This window comes from Myotis daubentonii, chromosome 2 (assembly GCF_963259705.1).
Source record: "Myotis daubentonii chromosome 2, mMyoDau2.1, whole genome shotgun sequence".
NCBI classification, from domain to species: Eukaryota; Metazoa; Chordata; class Mammalia; order Chiroptera; family Vespertilionidae; genus Myotis; species Myotis daubentonii.
The window spans coordinates 106,800,902-106,819,622 of NC_081841.1; the positions used below are offsets into that span (position 1 = coordinate 106,800,902).

Below are 18,721 nucleotides of genomic sequence, written 5' to 3' on the forward strand. Positions count from 1 at the left end.
CATCCATGCCATTGCAAATGCTAAGAGTTCCTTCCTTTTTAGAGCAGCATAGTATTCCATCGTGTAGATGTACCACAGTTTTCTAATCCATTCATCTACTGATGGGCACTTAGGCTGTTTCCAGATCTTAGCTATGGTGAATTGTGCTGCTATGAACATAGGGGTGCATATATCCTTTCTGATTAGTGTTTCTGGTTTCTTGGGATATATTCCTAGAAGTGGGATCACAGGGTCAAATGGGAGTTCCATTTTCAGTTTTCTGAGGAAACTCCATACTGTCTTCCATAGTGGCTGCACCAGTCTGCATTCCCACCAGCAGTGCACAAGTGTTCCTTTTTCTCCACATCCTCTCCAGCACTTGTTGTTTGTTGATTTGTTGATGATAGCCAGTCTGACAGGTGTGAGATGGTACCTCATTGTTGTTTTGATTTGCATCTCTCGGATGATTAGTGACTTTGAGCATGTTTTCATATGTCTCTTGGCTTTCTGAATGTCCTCTTTTGAAAGGTGTCTATTTAGGTCCTTTGCCCATTTTCAAATGCTTTTTTCTTCATCAATTGATATGATTATGTGATTTTTGTCCCTCAGTTTGTTTACATGATGTATCACATTTATTGATTTGAGGATATTGTACCATCCTTGCATCCCTGGAATAAATCCCACTTGGTCATGGTGTATGATCTTTCTGATGCATTGCTGAATCCGATTTGCTAGAATTTTGTTGAGGATTTTAGCATCTATGTTCATCAAGGATATTGGCCTCTTTTTTTGTGGTGTCTTTATCTGGTTTTGGAATTAAGGTAATGCTGACTTCATAGAAAGCGCTTGGAAGTATGCCTTCCTCTTGAATAGTCTGAGTAGGATAGGTTTTAGGGTGCTTTTTTGTGCCCAGTCCCACTATGGGTCGATTTTCAGAGTTCTCTTCTGCCAGCAGCCCTGTGGATCCCCTTCCACATTCGCGGGTCTTGCTAGCCCCAATGGTCGCAGGTTTTGTGGGGCACAGACTTCCCCAAACCTCTAGATCCCATTCATGCGTTTCTCGCTCCTGCCTGTATCGCAGACCTCACCTTTTCCTAAGCGAAATCTGACCTTTCCGTGAGAAGATGCAGAGCTCATCCAAGTTCTTGTATTTACGCTGCTAGAGATCCAGTGTTCCTGGGTTCGCAGCTGGTTGCTGGGTGTTGTGGTTGTAGAGACCCAGGCTGTATAGGCTTCTGATAACAGTCACTCTCCCCTTCAAGATGGTGCGGTCTCTGCGACAGAGTTGGTCGCTCTGGGAGAGATTTCAGCAGCCGTGGAGGCTGCCCTGGTCAGGGTAGCCTGGTCCAGCAGTCCCCAACAGTCCTTTGGAGTATAGCTGTCCCTCACCCACAAATATACACTCCTTGTACGTCCACACGCTCTCCTTTCATTCTCTCCCTCTCACACTATCTTGCAGTTTGCCTTCCCGTTGGCAGCCATCTTCCTCCAATCCTATGTTCAAAAATTTTTTTGTGTGGGAAAAGGACTTCAGTCAGCCTGGGGATTGTCAGGGAGACAAAGATGGTAAAACAAAGTGAGTTTTGTAGGAAGATAGGAGTCTGATGAGCCAATAAAGAGAGGAAGGTCATTCCAGAACAAGGGACTAGCATGAGTAAAGGCACAGAGGCTAAGGGACCTGGCCTGCTTTGGGGAGCTCCAGGGGTGGCCTAAGGGAGATCACCCTGTAGGTCCTGCTCAGAGTCCACCAGAGGGGGCCTAGAAGGAACGTAGGCAGGTAAGTGGCATGGTCTGAAGATTTCTAGAAAGACCACAGTAGCTGGGATGGGTTTGATGGGCATAAGTAGAGACTGCCAGCAGGGAGACCAGTTAAGAGGTCATTGAAATAGTCCAGGCAGAGGGTGGAGAGATTTAACTGAGCCAGTGCCAGCAGGAATGGTGAGGAGGAAACACATTATCAGAAGGGAGGGACAGAAAGGAGTTAAGAATGGCACCCAGATTCCTGGGTTAGGTCATGAGGAAGATATGGAGTGAAAGAGAAGAGTTGAGGGCAGAGACCATGTGCCCAGGAACGAATGGGTGGGAAGAGCCTGAGAAGTAGGAGAAGGACTAAGGAATACTGGAAACTGGGGGTGGGAGAATTTTGAGAGTGAGTGATCAGTAGCATAAATGCATTCAGGATTGTTTGGGGGGTTTTGTTTTGTTTTTTTGCTTCTTGCTTTTCAGAGTAAAGAGGTACCACATGAGCAAAAATGGTACTTTATTTTAAAATGCATTTATTTGAATATGGACAAAAGTGGTCTTTTTTTATTTGCCTGTTTCCTAAATGTAGGTCATCGTCTATATAAATAGCGTTTTTATGAATTTCCTGCACTGTTTTAAATCCATGAATTCTAAATGGTCATGAGACATTTCCATAACTAGCATTATCAGTTTTTAAAAATGAAATTACTATTAACCATTGAATGTTTTATTTCCCTCAGAGTGTTCACTGGAGAGAAGCTCTGAATATCTTGAAGCTGGTGGTTTCTCGGTCGGCCAGCCTCATTTTGCCTTCCTATCAGCACAGTGACCTGTCAAAGATAGAAATACATCGAGTATGGACCAGTGCTTCTAAGGAATTACCAGGGAAAACTCTGGACTTTCACTTTGACATTTCAGAGGTATGTTAACTGTTTCTGTAAACTTTAGCATTAATATATAGTACAAAAATCACAAGTAGGTACCTTGAGCAAGAGAAACTATGTTTACTTCCAATGGAGACTTCCTTCTAACGCCTGACTTAGATTGTTTTTTAAGAACATGTGGAGTATCATATTCACTGGGGCTCTCAATTGACAGCTTTTAAAAATAGAAGCTAGCCTTGGTTATATAAAAACTGATTTCTAAAAAGTTAACTATAAAAGGAATGATCTTCAGCATTTTAAACCTAACTCATTCCTTATCTGTCCTGTCTTTTCTCTATATTGGCGACCTTGTTCCCAGACCAGCTAATGACTGAGATTCGCAGGAATACAGAATTTGCCTTTATAGTTTCCCCGAGCCATACTGCTATTTAAACTGCAAAATTATCTAAATTCTTACCTTTGGGGAGAGGGGAGTGTGTGGAATGGGGGGTGGAAGGACAAGTGAACCAAGCTAAAGAGTTAGGGGAAAAAGAGAAGGCAGATAATAGTCAGATTTACCTGCCAGTTCAGGAACAAACCCTCTGGAGATCTGTACTTAACCATTTTACTCTAACATGTAAAAATACTTCACTTTCCTGTGTCTTACCCCATGACCCATAAGCCCCCCAAAGCTGAAACTACGCTCTGTGCATTTTTAAAATTGCTAAAAGCTATTTTTACTCTTTGACTTCAGCTTATTCTGCTCCAAAGAGGTACAGAAAACATGCAGCCAGTCAGCTGCAAACCCAAGAGACCCAGCTATTCCAAAATGATGGGCCTTGGTGTAGAACCACCTATTGGCTTCTGCTGCCCCCAGGTGTAGGCCCATGAACTGATCTCTGTGCAGGACACCTCTTTGGCACTAAAGCCTGGGACACGCTGCCCACAACCACTCCAAGACTCTCAGGAAATGAAATTTCTAAAGTGGTGCCCAAGTACCTGGCCCTGACCTCATTCATTTACATAATTGAAAAGATATAAATAACTTAAATAAATGTTTAAATAATCTAGTATATAAAGGTTGGGAAGAAGGAAAGGACTTTTTGTCTTTTCTTGTTGTTAATCCTCACCTGAGGATATTTTTTCCCCATTTATTTTCAGAAAGAGTGGAAGGGAGGGGGAAAGACAGAGAGAGAAACATCGATGTGAGAGAGACACATTGGTTAGTTGACTCTCTCACATGCCCTGACTGGGGCAGAAATTGAGCCTGCAACCAAGCGAGGTATGTGCCCTTGACTGAAATTGAACCCAAAGCCCTTCAGTCCAGTGGTCAACACTCTAACCACTGGGCAAACCCAGCTAGAGCAGGACTTTTGGTCTCTTCTTATGACTACAAGAAATTCTTTCGAGCTTAAACACCTGACAACTGACTTTGTTTTCCTGAATGTTTTCCTTTATCAGTGGTTTCTAAAGAATGTTTAAGAACAACCAGTTGGATTTGTTTTCAGCTGCTAAAGAGAGTGGGAGCATATTGAAGATGCAAAATGACTCAGAATATGTATTTGAACATCAGGAAAATGAGCCTACTTGTAACATTGAACTTCTGTAATTTTTAATCAAATAAGCAGTTCTTGGTTGCTGCAGGGTAGAGCAATTCCAAAGAAGTGTTAATGAGATAGAAGAGCATGTGCTTTGTGTTCTTTCTAAGACGCCAATCATTGGGAGGCGATATGATGAACTGCAGAACTCTTCTGGCCGAGATGGGAAGCCCAGGACTATGGCTGTCACCCGGAGCACATCCTCCACCTCATCAGGCTCCAACTCCAATGTCCTTGTTCCTGTGAGCTGGAAGAGACCCCAGTATTCTCAGGTATAGAGTCCTGGACTTGCAGGATTGGAGGGGGACCTGGGGACTGACTGAGCCAATGGTCCATGAGATAAGGGATTCCTCCACTCATCATCCTGACCTTGCCCGTCGGGCATCGACACCAGTGGTGAGGATCTTAACAGCATTACAAGGGAACCCATTTTCTATGTGAACAGCTCCTTACATGGGATTAGAGTCTGACACTTTGTTGATTTGATTCACTAGTCCTATCCTCTTAAAGCAAGCATGTCAAACTCAAAGGCTAACACGGGCCAAATAAACAAGGTTTAAGTTTATGTGGGCCACAAAAAAACAAAAGCTTCAATTTTCCTAGAAACGTAGGTTTATTTCAATAGAGACATGCTGAATAGAAGGGCTAAAATAAATAAGTAATCATTAACATAAAATAATAGAACATTTTAATAGAAATTGTTATTTTTTTCTTGAACATTAACTTACCAGACACTGAATAACTGCACAAATTAATAAGCATAATGAAAATAAACCTATTTTTCTTGTTTTCTGAAAGCGAAATATTTCCTATTGCGCACACCAAATAAGTCAGTACAGGACGAATGACATGGCAATCGGCTGCTAAAATATTCACTGCCAGTATTAGTGGAGAGAAATGGTGCACCTGAGCATAAGGCACATAAGGGAAATGAGTGCAACACAATTATAGTAATCAGTCATTACCGAACATCGTAGTTCATTATTAATAATTATGTATAATAGGATATTGTAAAAATTAAGTTATGAAATTTTTATTAAAGCATTTCTTACAACCGTTATATTGACTGGGCCACAAAAATATTTGTTGTGGGCCGCTTGTCTTAAAGGCTTAGAAAGTGAAATCTGATCTCTTTCATGTGGTGGTTCCTCCAACATTTAAAGAAGCCCTGGCCCCTCTGCCACCCAGATGAGTCCTCTGTTCTCCAAATAACACAACTTTCATTCTTTCCATTAGTTCTCTATGATGGCTGCACATCCAGTGAAATTCTGGCTATTGTCCCCTATGCATGCTCTCCACTCACGGTCCCTGTGCTGCACAGTCTGTATAACACAGAGCAAAGCAGCTAGCTGCCAGGTCTCTCTGTTATCACAGCCTAAGAGTATTCACTCCATAAGTGCCTCCATTACAGTATTAATGTCATTGCACAATTAAGTAAAACCCTGCTTCATAGGGCTCTTTTGGTTACATGTGACAGAAGCCCAATGAAAAATACCTTAAGTGGAAAAGGAATTTATTAATTTACTAGAGGCCCGGTGCACAAAAATTTGTGCACTCGGGGGAAGGGGGGGTCCCTCAGACCGGCCTGTGCCCTCTTGCAGTCTGGGACCCCTCGGGAGATAACGACCTGCTGGCTTAGGCCTGCTCCCGGGTGGCAGAGGGCAGACCCAATCCCTAGGTGCAGCCCCTGGTCAGGCTCAGAACAGGGCCGATTGGGGAGTTGGGGTGCCTTCCCCTGTCATGCACAAAGCAGGGCAGATTGGGAGGTTGCGATGCCACTCTCAGTCACGCTCAGGGTAGGGCCAATTGGGGGGTTGGGGCACCTCCCCGTCACACTCAAGGCAGGGTCGATGGGGAGGTTGCGGCGCCACCCCCTGACACGCACAGAGCAGGGCCCATCAGGGGGGTTGGGGCTCCATACCCTGTCATGCACAGAGCAGGGTCAATCAGGGGGTTGGGGAGCTCCCCCCGTCATGCACAGAGCAGGGCCGATCAGGGGGTTGAGGAGCTCCCCCCTGTCACTCACAGAGTAGGGCCAATAGGGGAGTTGGGGCACCGCCCCCTGTCACACTCAGGGCAGGGCAGATCAGGGGGTTGGGGCGCCACCCTCTATCACCCACAGAGCAGGGCCGATCAGGGGGTTGGGGCGCTGCCACTGTCACACTCAGGGCAGGGCAGATGGGGAGGTTATGACTCTACCCCATCACACACAGAGCAGGGCCCGTGGGGGGGGGGGGAGTTGGGGCGCCGCCCTCTAACACCCACAGAGCAGGGCCGATCAGGTGGTTGGGGCACTGCCACTCTCATACTCAGGGCAGGGCCAATGGGGAGGATATGGCTCTACCCCGTCACACACAGAGCAGGGCCCGTGGGGGGCCGGGGGGTTGGGGCCCCACCCCCTGTCACACACAGAGCTGCAGGGCAATCAGGGGGTTTGGGCGCTGCCCCCTGTCACGCTGATCCCGGTGCCGGGAGGCCTCGCGGCTCCGCTGATCCCAGTGCTGGGAGGCATATTACCGTTTTACTATATAGAATAGAGGCCTGGTGCATGGGTGGGGCTGGCTGGTTTGCCCTTAAGGGTGTCCTGGATCAGGGAGGGGGTCCCCACTGGGGTGCCTGGCCAGACTGGCTGAGGGGATGATGGCTGTTTGCAGCTGGTCACACACCCTTCAGGGTGGGGGTCCCCACTGGGGTGCCTGGCCAGTCTGGCTGAGGGGCTGAGGGCTGTTTTCAGGCTGGGACTGAAGCTCCCAGCCGCTCCGTTTTTTCTTTCTTTTTTTTTTTATTCTGGGCCAGCTTTAGCTCTGAGGCCTCGGCTGCTGAAAACAGGTTTCTGGCCTTTGTTTACCATCTGTATTTGATACAATGTTGTGGTCCAGCTGGCTGAAGCTCCGCTGAGTAAAGCAGGTTTCTGGGGTTTTTTTAGCTTCTTTATTCACAACATAGTTGCTGAGAGTTGCAGCTGAGAGGCCGGCAAGTCAGGCGGGGAACGTTGGAGTTCTCCGTCACTGAAGCAAGCAAGCCTCCCTGTTCACATCAGCTGCCTGGCTGCCGGCCGCCATCTTGGCTGCCAGTTAATTTGCATATCTCGGCCCTACTCTGTGAGTGACAGGGGGATTAGCCAATGGGAAGGGTAGCAGAGTGACACTAATTACCATGTTTCTCTTTTATTAGTGTAGATGTGTCTTAGCTTCAAGCACAGCTGGATTCTAGTATACCAATTCAGAAACTGGATCCCTAGATTCTCTCTCCTTCTCACTGTCTCTACCCTCTCTTCCCAGGCCTGGCACTGCTTTCCTCTTCGTTGACATCATTCTCAGGCAGGCTCTTCTTAGATTTCCATGGTCTTTGGCTCTGCTGATTTCAGAAGTATGGAGCCTTTCCCTGACCACACTAATAGCAATTAGAAAAAGGATTTGCAGGAGAGATAGGAACCAAGATAGCAGCATAGATAAGCACTGGTACTCACATCCTCCCACAACCACATCAAAATTACGACTAAAATACAGAACAACTATCATTCTAACTGCCTGAAACCTGGCTGAATGGAAGTCCTACAACTAGAGAATTAAAGAAGAAAGCTCACTGAGACTGATGGGAGGGGTGGAAGCGTGGAACGAGCTGGGCTGACATCCACATGTGGTTTAATCAGGAGGGACACCTTGAATGTGGAGGCCTCCCGTGAGGAGCAGGGGGTCCCAGCCCCGCACCAGAGCACCTGGTTCCAGTGCTGGAAAGAGAAGTCCCATAACTTTGGGCTGTAAAAACCAGTGTGAATTGTGGCCGAGTGACACGGAGGGTTGCTGGAATCCCAGGTGTTCCTCTTAAAAGGCTGGTACACAGACTTACTCAGACTCATTCCCTCTGAGCTCCAATACTGGGGCAGCAGCTTGAAAGGATTCAGGGACATACAGGGAGGAACCAAATTATCTGGCACCAGGGCAAGAACTCAGGGTAGCTTTCTCTCAGACAAAAGTGCTAAGACCTCCCACCACCCCCACAAAGCTAATTGGCAGATGCCATATCTGAGTCTCCATCACTGTTTGCACCACCCTGGTGATCACTATTTGCACCACCCTGGTGATTCCCTAAGATCCCACCCCACCCAATATGCAGCCCCACCCAAGCTGTTTGCAATGGCTTTTCTATAGAATGGCCTGTCCTGGCTCAGGCTTCAGATGTTCCTAAAATCTCTCAAACAAGCAGCAGTTGGACTCTGTGCACCATACATCTCAATAAGTAGCCCCAGGCCCAGCACTAGCAGCAGCTTGCCTTGCTTCCCAGCTTGGCCTTTCCTGGTTATCTCTAAGCCCAACATAAGTAGCAGCCATCTGCAGGTCACTTTGTAGCTTATGCTGAGTAGTCCCAAGCAGGACATAGGCAGTGGCTAACTTTTCATTTCCAGTGAGGTCCCAGAACCAGTGCACCTGGTGAACAGCGTCAGATCATGCCAGATTATAATTCTACCATACCCATGAACCACAAACTCAAGGGGAAGACTCAGTAAGCACCAAACCCCCATGAAGCAGGTCTTTCTCCATAGGGGTGTCTCCTGTATAGAAGCTTTTCTACTGTGGTAGCCCCTGATCCTCACAGCCAATTGGCCTGGGGGTCAATCCCTCCCAATTTTACCAACAGCATTCGAGGCTCAACTACAACAAAACAGTGCACAGAGTCCACACAGAGGTACACATAATGGGGAGGCTGAGCCACTGGGCCCTGAGAATCAAATCAGCAATTTGGAATATGAGGAATCAAAAAAACATCCAATCAGAAGAGCAAAAAGAAAAAAGAATCCAAAAATATGAAGATGATGTAAGGAGCCTCTGGGACAACTTCAAGTGTACTAACATCTATACCATGAGGGTGCTGGAAGTAGAAGAGAGGGAGCAAGAAATCAAAAGCCTATTTAAAGAAATAATGACAGAAAACTTCCCCTAACTGGTGAAAGAAATAGACATACAAGTCCAGGATTGCAGAGAATCCCAAACAAGATGAACCTAAAGAGGACCACACCAAGACACATCATAATTAAAATGCCAAGGGTTAAAGACAAAGAGAGAATCTTTTTTTTTTTTTTTTTTTTTTCAAAGAGAGAATCTTAAAAGCAGCAAGAGAAAAGCAGTTTAGTTAGGCAGGACCCATATGACTATCAGCTGATTTCTCAACAGAAATTTCGCAGGCCAGAAAGGAGTGGCAAGAAATATTCAAAGTGATGGAAACTAAGAACCTACAACCAGGATTACTCTACTCAGAAAAGCTATCATTTCGAATTGAAGGTCAGATAAAGAGCTTCACAGACAAGAAAAAGCTTAAGGAGTTCAACACCATCAAACCAGTATTACATGAAATGTTGAAGGGTCTTTTTAAGTAGAAAATTTTTTTAAAAAATAAAAAATATGAACAATAAAATGGCAATAAACACATATCTATCAACAACTTAACCTAAAAATCAAAATGAACGAACTAGGAATCTAATGAATAAAAATAAACTGATGAATAAAATAGAACCAGAGGCATGAAAACATTGAACAGACTGACAAATCTCAGAGGGAAGTCAGGAGTGGGGGTGGGAGGGTAGATTAACCAAAGAATTTATATGTATATATGCATTACCCATGTACATAAGCAATAGGGTGGTGAAGGCCTGGGGCAGGGTGGGAGGATACGGGTGGAGGAGGGGAAGGGGGTGTGTGAAAGGGAGGGATATTTGTAATATTCTCAACAATAAAAATTAAAAATTAAATAAATAATTTTTTAAGTTATAATGAAAAAGAAAGAAAAAGGATTTGCAGCTTATGTGAGGGAGGCAGAACCCCACTTACAGGGATAGCGGCTGTCCCCAAGATGAAATGAAGACCAAGTGAGCACTAGGCAGGAAAAATACTGTTCACCCAGTAGGACTCATTTTCACTCCTAAAGGTTGAGGAAATGGATCACGTAGCAGTACCTGCTGGAACACAGCTGGTCATCAGTGAGTGTCCACTGAGTTGTTGAATAGGAAGCCTACCATACTTCATTGGGGATTTGGCAAAGAGAAAGAAATGCACAGCCCATTCCATGTTCCTCAATATCGATTTCTTCCTGAGATTATAAAATTCCCACTAAAACTTAGGAAAAGAGCTTACAAATCTCTTGCCTTGCTTCAACATCCTTCAACACTGAAAAGACACTGTATTGAGTGTCTCTTCTATAACTTGGAAAGAAGGATGCAGCAAACTGAGTTCCATTAAGGAGAAAGTCTATGAGTGGTGTTGGCCTCCTAGCAGTTGCCACATAAGTGTAAATCAGATTAAAAAGGGAAAGATCATTCTAGAAAGATCATGAAGATTGCTTTGAAAGCAATTCTGGAGTACATGAATATTTTTAAGGCTCTGGACACTCTTTAATTTTTTTTTCAAACTACCATTCATTCTGAGACCTAGTTGATCTGTGTTACTGGAAAATGTGATGTCTTACAGAAGAATCTGCTTGCTTAAGGTGCTAAAACATGAGGTGTATGGAGAACACAAAAAGGAGTTAAAGTTGTTTAACTTTAGGAAAAATAAATTCAACATATTTAATACAGCTTGAAAATAACTGAGTTTTTTAAATTCTGCACAAAGTAAAGTTAGTCTCCTCTTTAAGGAAAATAGGTTTGGGCTGTTAACATAATAGATTTAATTTAGGTTTAAGGAAAGCATTGCTAATGCTGAAAGTTGTAGCATATAAGAAAGATTATAAAGGAAAGGGATGAATATCTACTAAAGAATCTTGAGGTTGATTTTCAGACCCTGATCCCCCACCTTGGGAAAACTTAGATCAGTACTGTATCATAGAAATAGAAGGTGACCCTCACTCTAAATGTTCTAATAGTCACCTTTTTTAAAAAGTTAAAGCAAACAGGTAAAATGAATTTATAACATATTTTACTTAACCAAATATGTCTAAAATATTATTTCAACATGTAATCAGTATTTCACAATTATTAATTCAATGTTCTACATTCTTTTTTCATGCCAAGTCTGTGTGCATTTTACATCTCAGTTCTCACTGGTCACATTTCCAGTATGATAGCCCTATGTATAAGAGCAGATCTGGTCACAAGATGCCATGATTATAATCTGCCTGTGTGTTTCTTTTCCAGAAGAGGACAAAAGAGAAGTTGGTGCATGTCCTTTCTCTGTGTGGCCAAGAAGTAGGATTGAGCAAAAATCCATCAGTAAGTTCTAGCACATATCACATGTATTTTGGTATCACTTCTTTTTTACTTTGGTCTGTTTTTACCTTTGGTCAAAACAAGTTTAGAAGATTTACCTATGAATTACAAGTATAATATCTACCATCTAGATCAAACTCCTACATCATTTCTCCCCACACCATGGTTTTTAGTCTCATCTTAATTCAGAAACAATGAAAGATTTTGTTGGCTATTTGTTCCAGGCTTTCTGTAAATAAATACTCAGTTATTTTCAATTTTTAAAACTTCTTAATTTTTAAAATAAAAATGCCCATTTTACTGCACCACCAAATATGATACACATTCCTTTTGGATATAATTTTATTCTGTACACACAACTCTTACTGTGATGTTATTATTTTATTCACAATAAAGGTGAAAATAATGATAGGCTATCATGTTTTTTCTCATATAAATTTCCACTGATGTTACAGTTTTTTAAAACCATGCCATCAGGTTTCGAAATATATGAATAATTAAAGTATTAGAAGTTAGCTTCTGAAGCCCTTCTAAAATTTAGAAAATTCAAATTGTTTATGTGAATCTGTTGTAGCAAAAGCAATAAAAATCTCAGAGTCGGACTTCACCAGATATTTTTTTGACTGTCTGGCAATGTGCCCTAGCCAGTTATAAGCTCAGCTTGGCCTCCATTGAAGTCACCATTTTGGTGTTAGTGATCAGTGGGTTTGTTGCTAACCCTGTGACATTATTTAGGGCAGAGGGAACTAGATGACAGTGGCTAGAGCAGGTGGAGCCTCCAAGCTCACAAGGGAGAGAAACAGGAGCACTTGGCCTTCGCAATGCAGCCCTGCCAGCCAGGGCCATTTCTTACTGCCTTAGCAGGTGGCACTTCCTCCTTCAGATCCGAACCTCCTGTTTCTGTGCTGAGGCCTTTCTGGCTGGAAATGTTTACCTGGAGGGTGTTACAAGTAAGAGCAGCAGCACAACTGAGGAAGCCAGAATTCTCATCTTGTCTCTCACTAGTTGACTGGCCCTCTGTGTTGTCTGTCTTACATGCCCATATGTAATACCTGCACAAACTGTATCACGTACACACATGAGAAATAATGACTGTCCTGAAATACTGGAGAAAAAAAGTACCTGTAAATCCTCTCATTCTTTTACTTTTGATAGACATTTGTGTATTTAAATTCTTCTAAATGATTGCCTACTTTTCAAGGATGACTGGATGTTGTAACAGTTAAATAAGAATCCTGTTCACTTTATTTAATATCAATCTGCATTCAGGAAAGGCTGAATAACAAAACATTTAGCTTCATTTGTAGCTTATTATTTCTACAAAGTTCTGTTAAGATGACACAGCAAAAAGACCCCAAACAAAAATTTTAATTTTAAAATATTACTGTATTAAAGTTTTTAATAGAAAAAGGCTTGTTTTGTTAAATCAATAGGTTAGGAATTTAAGTGTAAATTATGAGCATGGTTGCTCAGCTACACTTCTGTACTTCAAATGAGCAAGTATTATACCTTTTGGCTTCTGTTTCTTATTCCTTTCCAGTTCCTGGTTTATCTCTGAAAGGGTTAATTCTTTGCTCTCATAGTTCATTCTATAATAGCTTATCTTGGTATTGGGAATCCTGAAAATATTGTGTGACACTGTGTGTCATCTGTGTGTGAGTATGTACAAGTACCAACCTCAGTCAGTTCAGAAACAGTGGAACTTGTCTTGGCTGCTGATTTGTGAACACACATACAGTTGTCTCACAAATACGCACAGATGCCCCTACACACACACACACACACACACACACACACACACACACATACACACATACACACACACACATACACATACACATCCAGGTAGGGTCAAGTCTTCATCCAGTAAGCAGCCATTTGACTCTTGAAACATTTTCCTGGTGCATGAACTTGTGTCTTTGCACTAATTTTAATCTGAAGGCACCTGTCCAACATAAATAATAACATCCTAAAAATATCTGCCTGAGGAATTAGGTGTGTCCTGGAAACAGTGTGATGGAGAGCCAGTGATGGGTTTTTTGTAGCACAAACAACCAGAGGGAGATGGTTTCTCAGGACGGGACCTTTTGGATTTGCAGGTAATTTTTTCATCATGCGGGGACTTGGACCTGCTGGAGCATCAGCCGAGCTTGGCCTCTTCCGAGGACGGTGCCCGAGAACCGGAGAGCATGGATGACACAAACAGTGAGCAACAGTTCAGAGTCTTTAGGGACTTCGATTTCCTGGATGTAGAACTAGAGGACGGAGAGGTACAGTACTTTCTCTAAAAATAACCCACTTGACTAACAAAGTTTCTTTTTACCTACTAAATAATGAATTTTTATAACTGTGTCTTTCATTGAAAAGCTGTAACCTTTATTTTAAATCAACGTATTCCAAGTTCAGCAGCTTCACTTTGGCACAAGTTACCACACCCTTCCGGTCTGAGCCCACATGCCAGATTATTTTTAAATGGCCATAATTTGACTGCTGATGACCATACAAAGGCTGTGTGTAAGTCCAACAGTGAGCTTTAAACACACACACACACACACACACACAAAATATTCAAGTTCTGAACCTGTTTGCTGGTATCTGGCTAAAACAAACAGAGCATTTAATGCTTATAAACATGAAATTGCTCTAATTCCATTACTTGGAAGCTTGCCTACGACAAAATAAGCCAGGAGCCTGAGGCCTCTGGGGCCTTTGTGCTGCCTGATTAGGTCATTAGAACTCAAAACAGGATGGAGGGCACAGGAGAGTTTCTGGCTCTGATGTAGATGGGTGGCAGGTTTTCCCCACACTTGGAGCAGCTTAACTCAAGTCTCAATAGGCAAAGGCAGATTTGTGTATTTGGATGACAAGTATGGTCATAAGATGCTTTCAGTTATGAATCATATTTTTGAAATCTGGGATTGGAAGGCAACACATCATCCCTTTGCTCTCATTTTGATAGTTTGGGGGGTGTTCCAGTTGAGTTATAATCCTTTGCCTCAAAAGGTGGAAACGAAATTCACTAAAGGGAGATTGGTATGTGTGAATATGCCGGATACCCCTGGTACCAAGTCAGCTCCTGGTGTTAGTCAACATGCTTGAGCTCACATGTAACTGTACACAGTCTATTTCCCAAAGAAAGGGCTTTCTGCTATACTTAAAGTTAAAGCCGAGGCCCAGATTCAAAGTTTATCGTCTCCTATAGTGGAAAGGCACCTCCTAACTTAACCAACTTCTTACCGTAATTAACTTCTTACCTTCCCTAAAAGGGTGACTGCTGACCAACTCGTTTATATCAAGGTGAGGCCAAGGGGCTATCTGCTTTTGTCCCTTTGGCCACTGATGACCCTAGATATCTGTGCCAGCAAGGGAGAATCACATCCTCAGAAGGAACAGTATTTTCTTTACCAATCTTTTCCTGGACACAAGTTTTGCAGCCCAGTATGTAAAGAGCTAAAGGCACTTACTGCAAAGCAACTTTAAAATAAGTGTCAGCTTTTCACCTTGAGTTGTTCTAGAACCAGTAGAAAGTAGTGCAGAATTTTCTGACTGTTCATCACAATTAGTAATAAAGATATCAATCTCGAACTGTGGTGATGATTGTTTTAAGTCTTCCATGAAATACAATGGTTTTGAATATCTCTGAGCCAGAGCTACATGGAATGTCAAAACATGAGTTCCCTGGCCTGAACAGCTAACCTCATCTTCTCTCCTAGGCTAGAATTCAAGCTCAGGCACCCTCTTCACTCTGAAAATAAAACTAAAGAGGGAAAAATTGACCTTGCAAGACACACATCATTTTCTAAAGTCAATCAAAGAAAAACATGTTATATAATATGACCTAGCAGGAGAATCAGACACAGTTTCAGAACAACTAACAAATTTAATTCCTATCAAAATAAAGGAAGGAAAATCTGAGATGCCCATCACTTGAAAATAACTATGACACTAATGTTTGTCAGGGACAAAAAGTAATGAATACTACTGGTGTTCTCTATGTTGTCCTAGCCAACAAGAACTACATCACAGTGATGACTTTATCTTATATAATTAAGATTTCATATATGTACCCAAATAAAATAAACCATGTGAAAAAGTTTTAACCACATCTCACTAAGATACAATAAGGGATGCTGCCATGCTTATGAGGGGTAGCGTAAAAAGTGCAAGGCTTTGGAGCCAGGCAAGGTCCAACTTTGAATTACAGCTCTGCCACTGACCTCACTCACTGTATGACCATGAGCATGCAATTTCTCTTGGCTTTCTCAGATACTCAATGGGTATGATAATACCTGTCTATAGAGTGAATATGAGCATTTAGTGAGGTAACCTAAATAAAGCTTCTAGCAGTGTCTCAATGTCCATTCCTTTGTACTATCATTGGTGAATAATTTCAGTTTTTCCTCATCTGAGAAAGTTAAGCATATTTACCTTCTAGATAAAAACATAATTATCAAAAAAGTCAGTTTTTTGGTTACATCTACTTCTTTTCATTAAATTGCCTCATAATTTATTGCCTAATATTGGTAAGGGTTTGGCCTTGAACTTTTCAGAATCTTTGCAAGGTGCTGTGTCTTTGCTGTTAACTGCATATCAGCAGTGGAGAGACCATGATCACACACACCTTTCTCTTGGTGAGCAGGATCAGGTGACACTATCTTTTTGTTCCAGTTGATGACCCTGATACATTTTCCCATGACATTTCACAATTTTCTCACAAATACTTAGTCATCCCCCCTCCCGCAAAAGTGTTGAGGACAGAAAATTGGCCACACAAGGGGAAAGCTGTTTCAGAAATTGTATTTGTGACTTATTGCCCCAATTCCATCATCTACCACTATGAGGTTGGGAATTTCTGGTTTGATGTTGATTTTCTCCTTGGGTGTATATACCTTTACCTTTGTTTAAGTTGCATCTACTGAAGTATATATTGTTAGCACTGTTCATTGTGTTAAAACTAAGAGAAAAACACTTTAGTGTCCTTAATATCATTATTTTAAATAGACCTTTTAATTTGTTTCTCTGTTCACCCCATCTGCTGCCCAGGAGCTTCAGGTAAGAGGATGCTCTTTTTTCAGGTATGCAAGCCAATGTTTTGCATTAATGCAGATTGATAACAACAGAGTTGCTTCTTCCTCCCTTCCAGCATATGTATGCTTGTTTGTATGCATATTCACACTGATGGGTGTGTGATATAAGACGTCTTTTTTCTCAATTGCTCTAATCTATATATATAAAAGCCTAAGCGACCGTTATGGCGGAATGATTGGAATGACCAGAATGACCAGTCACTATGACACACATTGAGCAGGCAGGCAGGCGAGTGGTTAGGAGTGAGCAGGCAGGCAGGCAGGTGAGTTGGTTAGGGGTGAGCAGGCAGGCAGGCAGGTGAGTGGTTAGGGGCAAGCAGGCAGGCAGGCAGGTGAGTTGGTTAGGGGTGAGCAGGCAGGCAGGCAGATGAGTGGTTAGGGGTGAGCGGTTCTGGATTGTGATAGGGATGTCTGACTGCTGGATGTCTGACTGCAGAGATCGGGCTTAAACCGGCAGTTGGACATCCCCCAAGGGGTCCCAGATTGCGAGAGGGCACAGACCGGGCTGAGGGACAGCACCCCCTCCCCATGCATGAATTTCATGCACCGGGCCTCTAGTACAGGTATAATTCTCAATTCTCATGCCTCATTAATCCACATTTTCACCAAATCAACAGTAACAGCAGTCTATGCCCGGTGTAGTATTCTAGGATCTAGACATTCATATTTCTGTGAAAGCTTATGGTTCTATCTCATGGTCAGTGGGGATACCTCCAGAATTGTTCCCTGAGATACTTCATCCAACCCATCAACTGATTTGGTACAAAAGAACCAGTTTTATGAATTTATATTTTACATTTATATTTGTATATTTCTCCTAGTCATTTTCACATTCTTTTTTTTCTCTATCTAGCATTCTCATTTTTCTTTATATATTTTTTTATTTCTTCACACATTGTGTTCTCTTTTTCTTTCCAGAACTCTTGCCTTTCCAAGTTTTTTTTCCCCCTAAAATAGCTATTTTTAAATTTCAGCACAATAGTTAGCATATGCACCAGGAAAAAACTTTATTTTTTTTTAATATTTTTTATTGATTAAGATATTACATATGTGTACCCTCTACGCCCCCCCCTACCCCCCCGCTCATCCCCTCACCCCCCCGGTGTCCGTGTCCATTGGTTAGGCCTATATGCTTGCATATAAGTCCTTTGGTTGATCTTTCCCCCTTGCCCCCACCCTCCCCTACCTTCCCTCCAAGGCCCGACAGTCCAATCAATGCCTCTCCGTCTCTGGATCAGTCCTTGTTCATCAGTTTATGTTGTTCATTATATTCCACAAATGAGTGAGATCCTGTGGTATTTATCCGCTCTCCAGTTCCATCCATGCTGTGGCAAATGGTAAGAGTTCCTTTTTCTTCTTCCTCTTCTTAAAGAATACCTTTCAGCATTTCATATAATGCTGGTTTGGTGGTGATGAACTCCTTTAGCTTTTTCTTATCCGTGAAGCTCTTTATCTGACCTTCCATTCTGAATGATAGCTTTGCTGGATAAAGTAATCTTGGTTGCAGGTTCTTGCTATTCATCTCTTTGAATATTTCTTGCCACTCTCTTCTGGCCTGCATGGTTTCTGTTGAGAAATCAGCTGACAGTCGAATGGGTACTCCCTTGTAGGTAACTGACTGTCTTTCTCTTGCTGCTTTTAAGATTCTCTCTTTGTCTTTTGCTCTTGGCATTTTAATTATGATGTGTCTTGGTGTGGTCCTCTTTGGATTCCTTTTGTTTGGGGTTCTCTGCGCTTCCTGGACTTGTAAGTCCATTTCTTTCACCAGGTAGGGGAAGTTTTCTGTCATTATTTCTTCAAAAAGGTTTTCAATATCTTGCCCTCTCTCTCCTTCTGGTACCCCTATAATTCTGATGTTGGTACGCTTGAAGTTGTCCCAGAGGTTCCTTACACTATCTTCATATTTTTTTAATCTCTTTTCTTTTTTCTTTTTCGGTTGGGTATTTTTTGTTTCTTTGTATTTCAAATCTTTGACTTGATTCTTGGGATCCTCTTGTCTGCTGTTGGATCTCTGTAAATTATTCTTTATTTCAGTCAGTGTATGCTTAATTTCTAGTTGGTCCTTTTTCATGTCCTCCATGGTCTCACTATACTCCTTGAGGGATTCATTAAATTTATCGGCGGTTTCCATAAAATTCTTGAAAAACCTTATAAACGTGGCCTTGAACTCTATATCCAGCCGTTTGCTTTTCTCCGTTTCTGCCATTTGTGACCTTTTTCTTTGTCTCCACATTTTGGCTGCTTCCCTGTGTT

The 18,721-nt window shown here is 42.5% G+C and overlaps 1 protein-coding gene across 12 annotated transcripts in view; it reads left to right on the top strand.

Moving 5' to 3' along the window:
- The window catches only part of FRY (FRY microtubule binding protein), a 608,287-nt gene that overhangs the window by 495,431 nt on the left and 94,135 nt on the right, over positions 1–18,721 (top strand). For all 12 annotated transcript variants that reach the window (XM_059684112.1, XM_059684113.1, XM_059684114.1 and 9 more), the window contains 4 exons: positions 2,463–2,642; positions 4,294–4,455; positions 11,310–11,384; positions 13,481–13,651. In XM_059684112.1, coding sequence (XP_059540095.1) covers positions 2,463–2,642; positions 4,294–4,455; positions 11,310–11,384; positions 13,481–13,651 — 588 coding nt within the window. The remainder of the gene's footprint in view (positions 1–2,462; positions 2,643–4,293; positions 4,456–11,309; positions 11,385–13,480; positions 13,652–18,721) is intronic.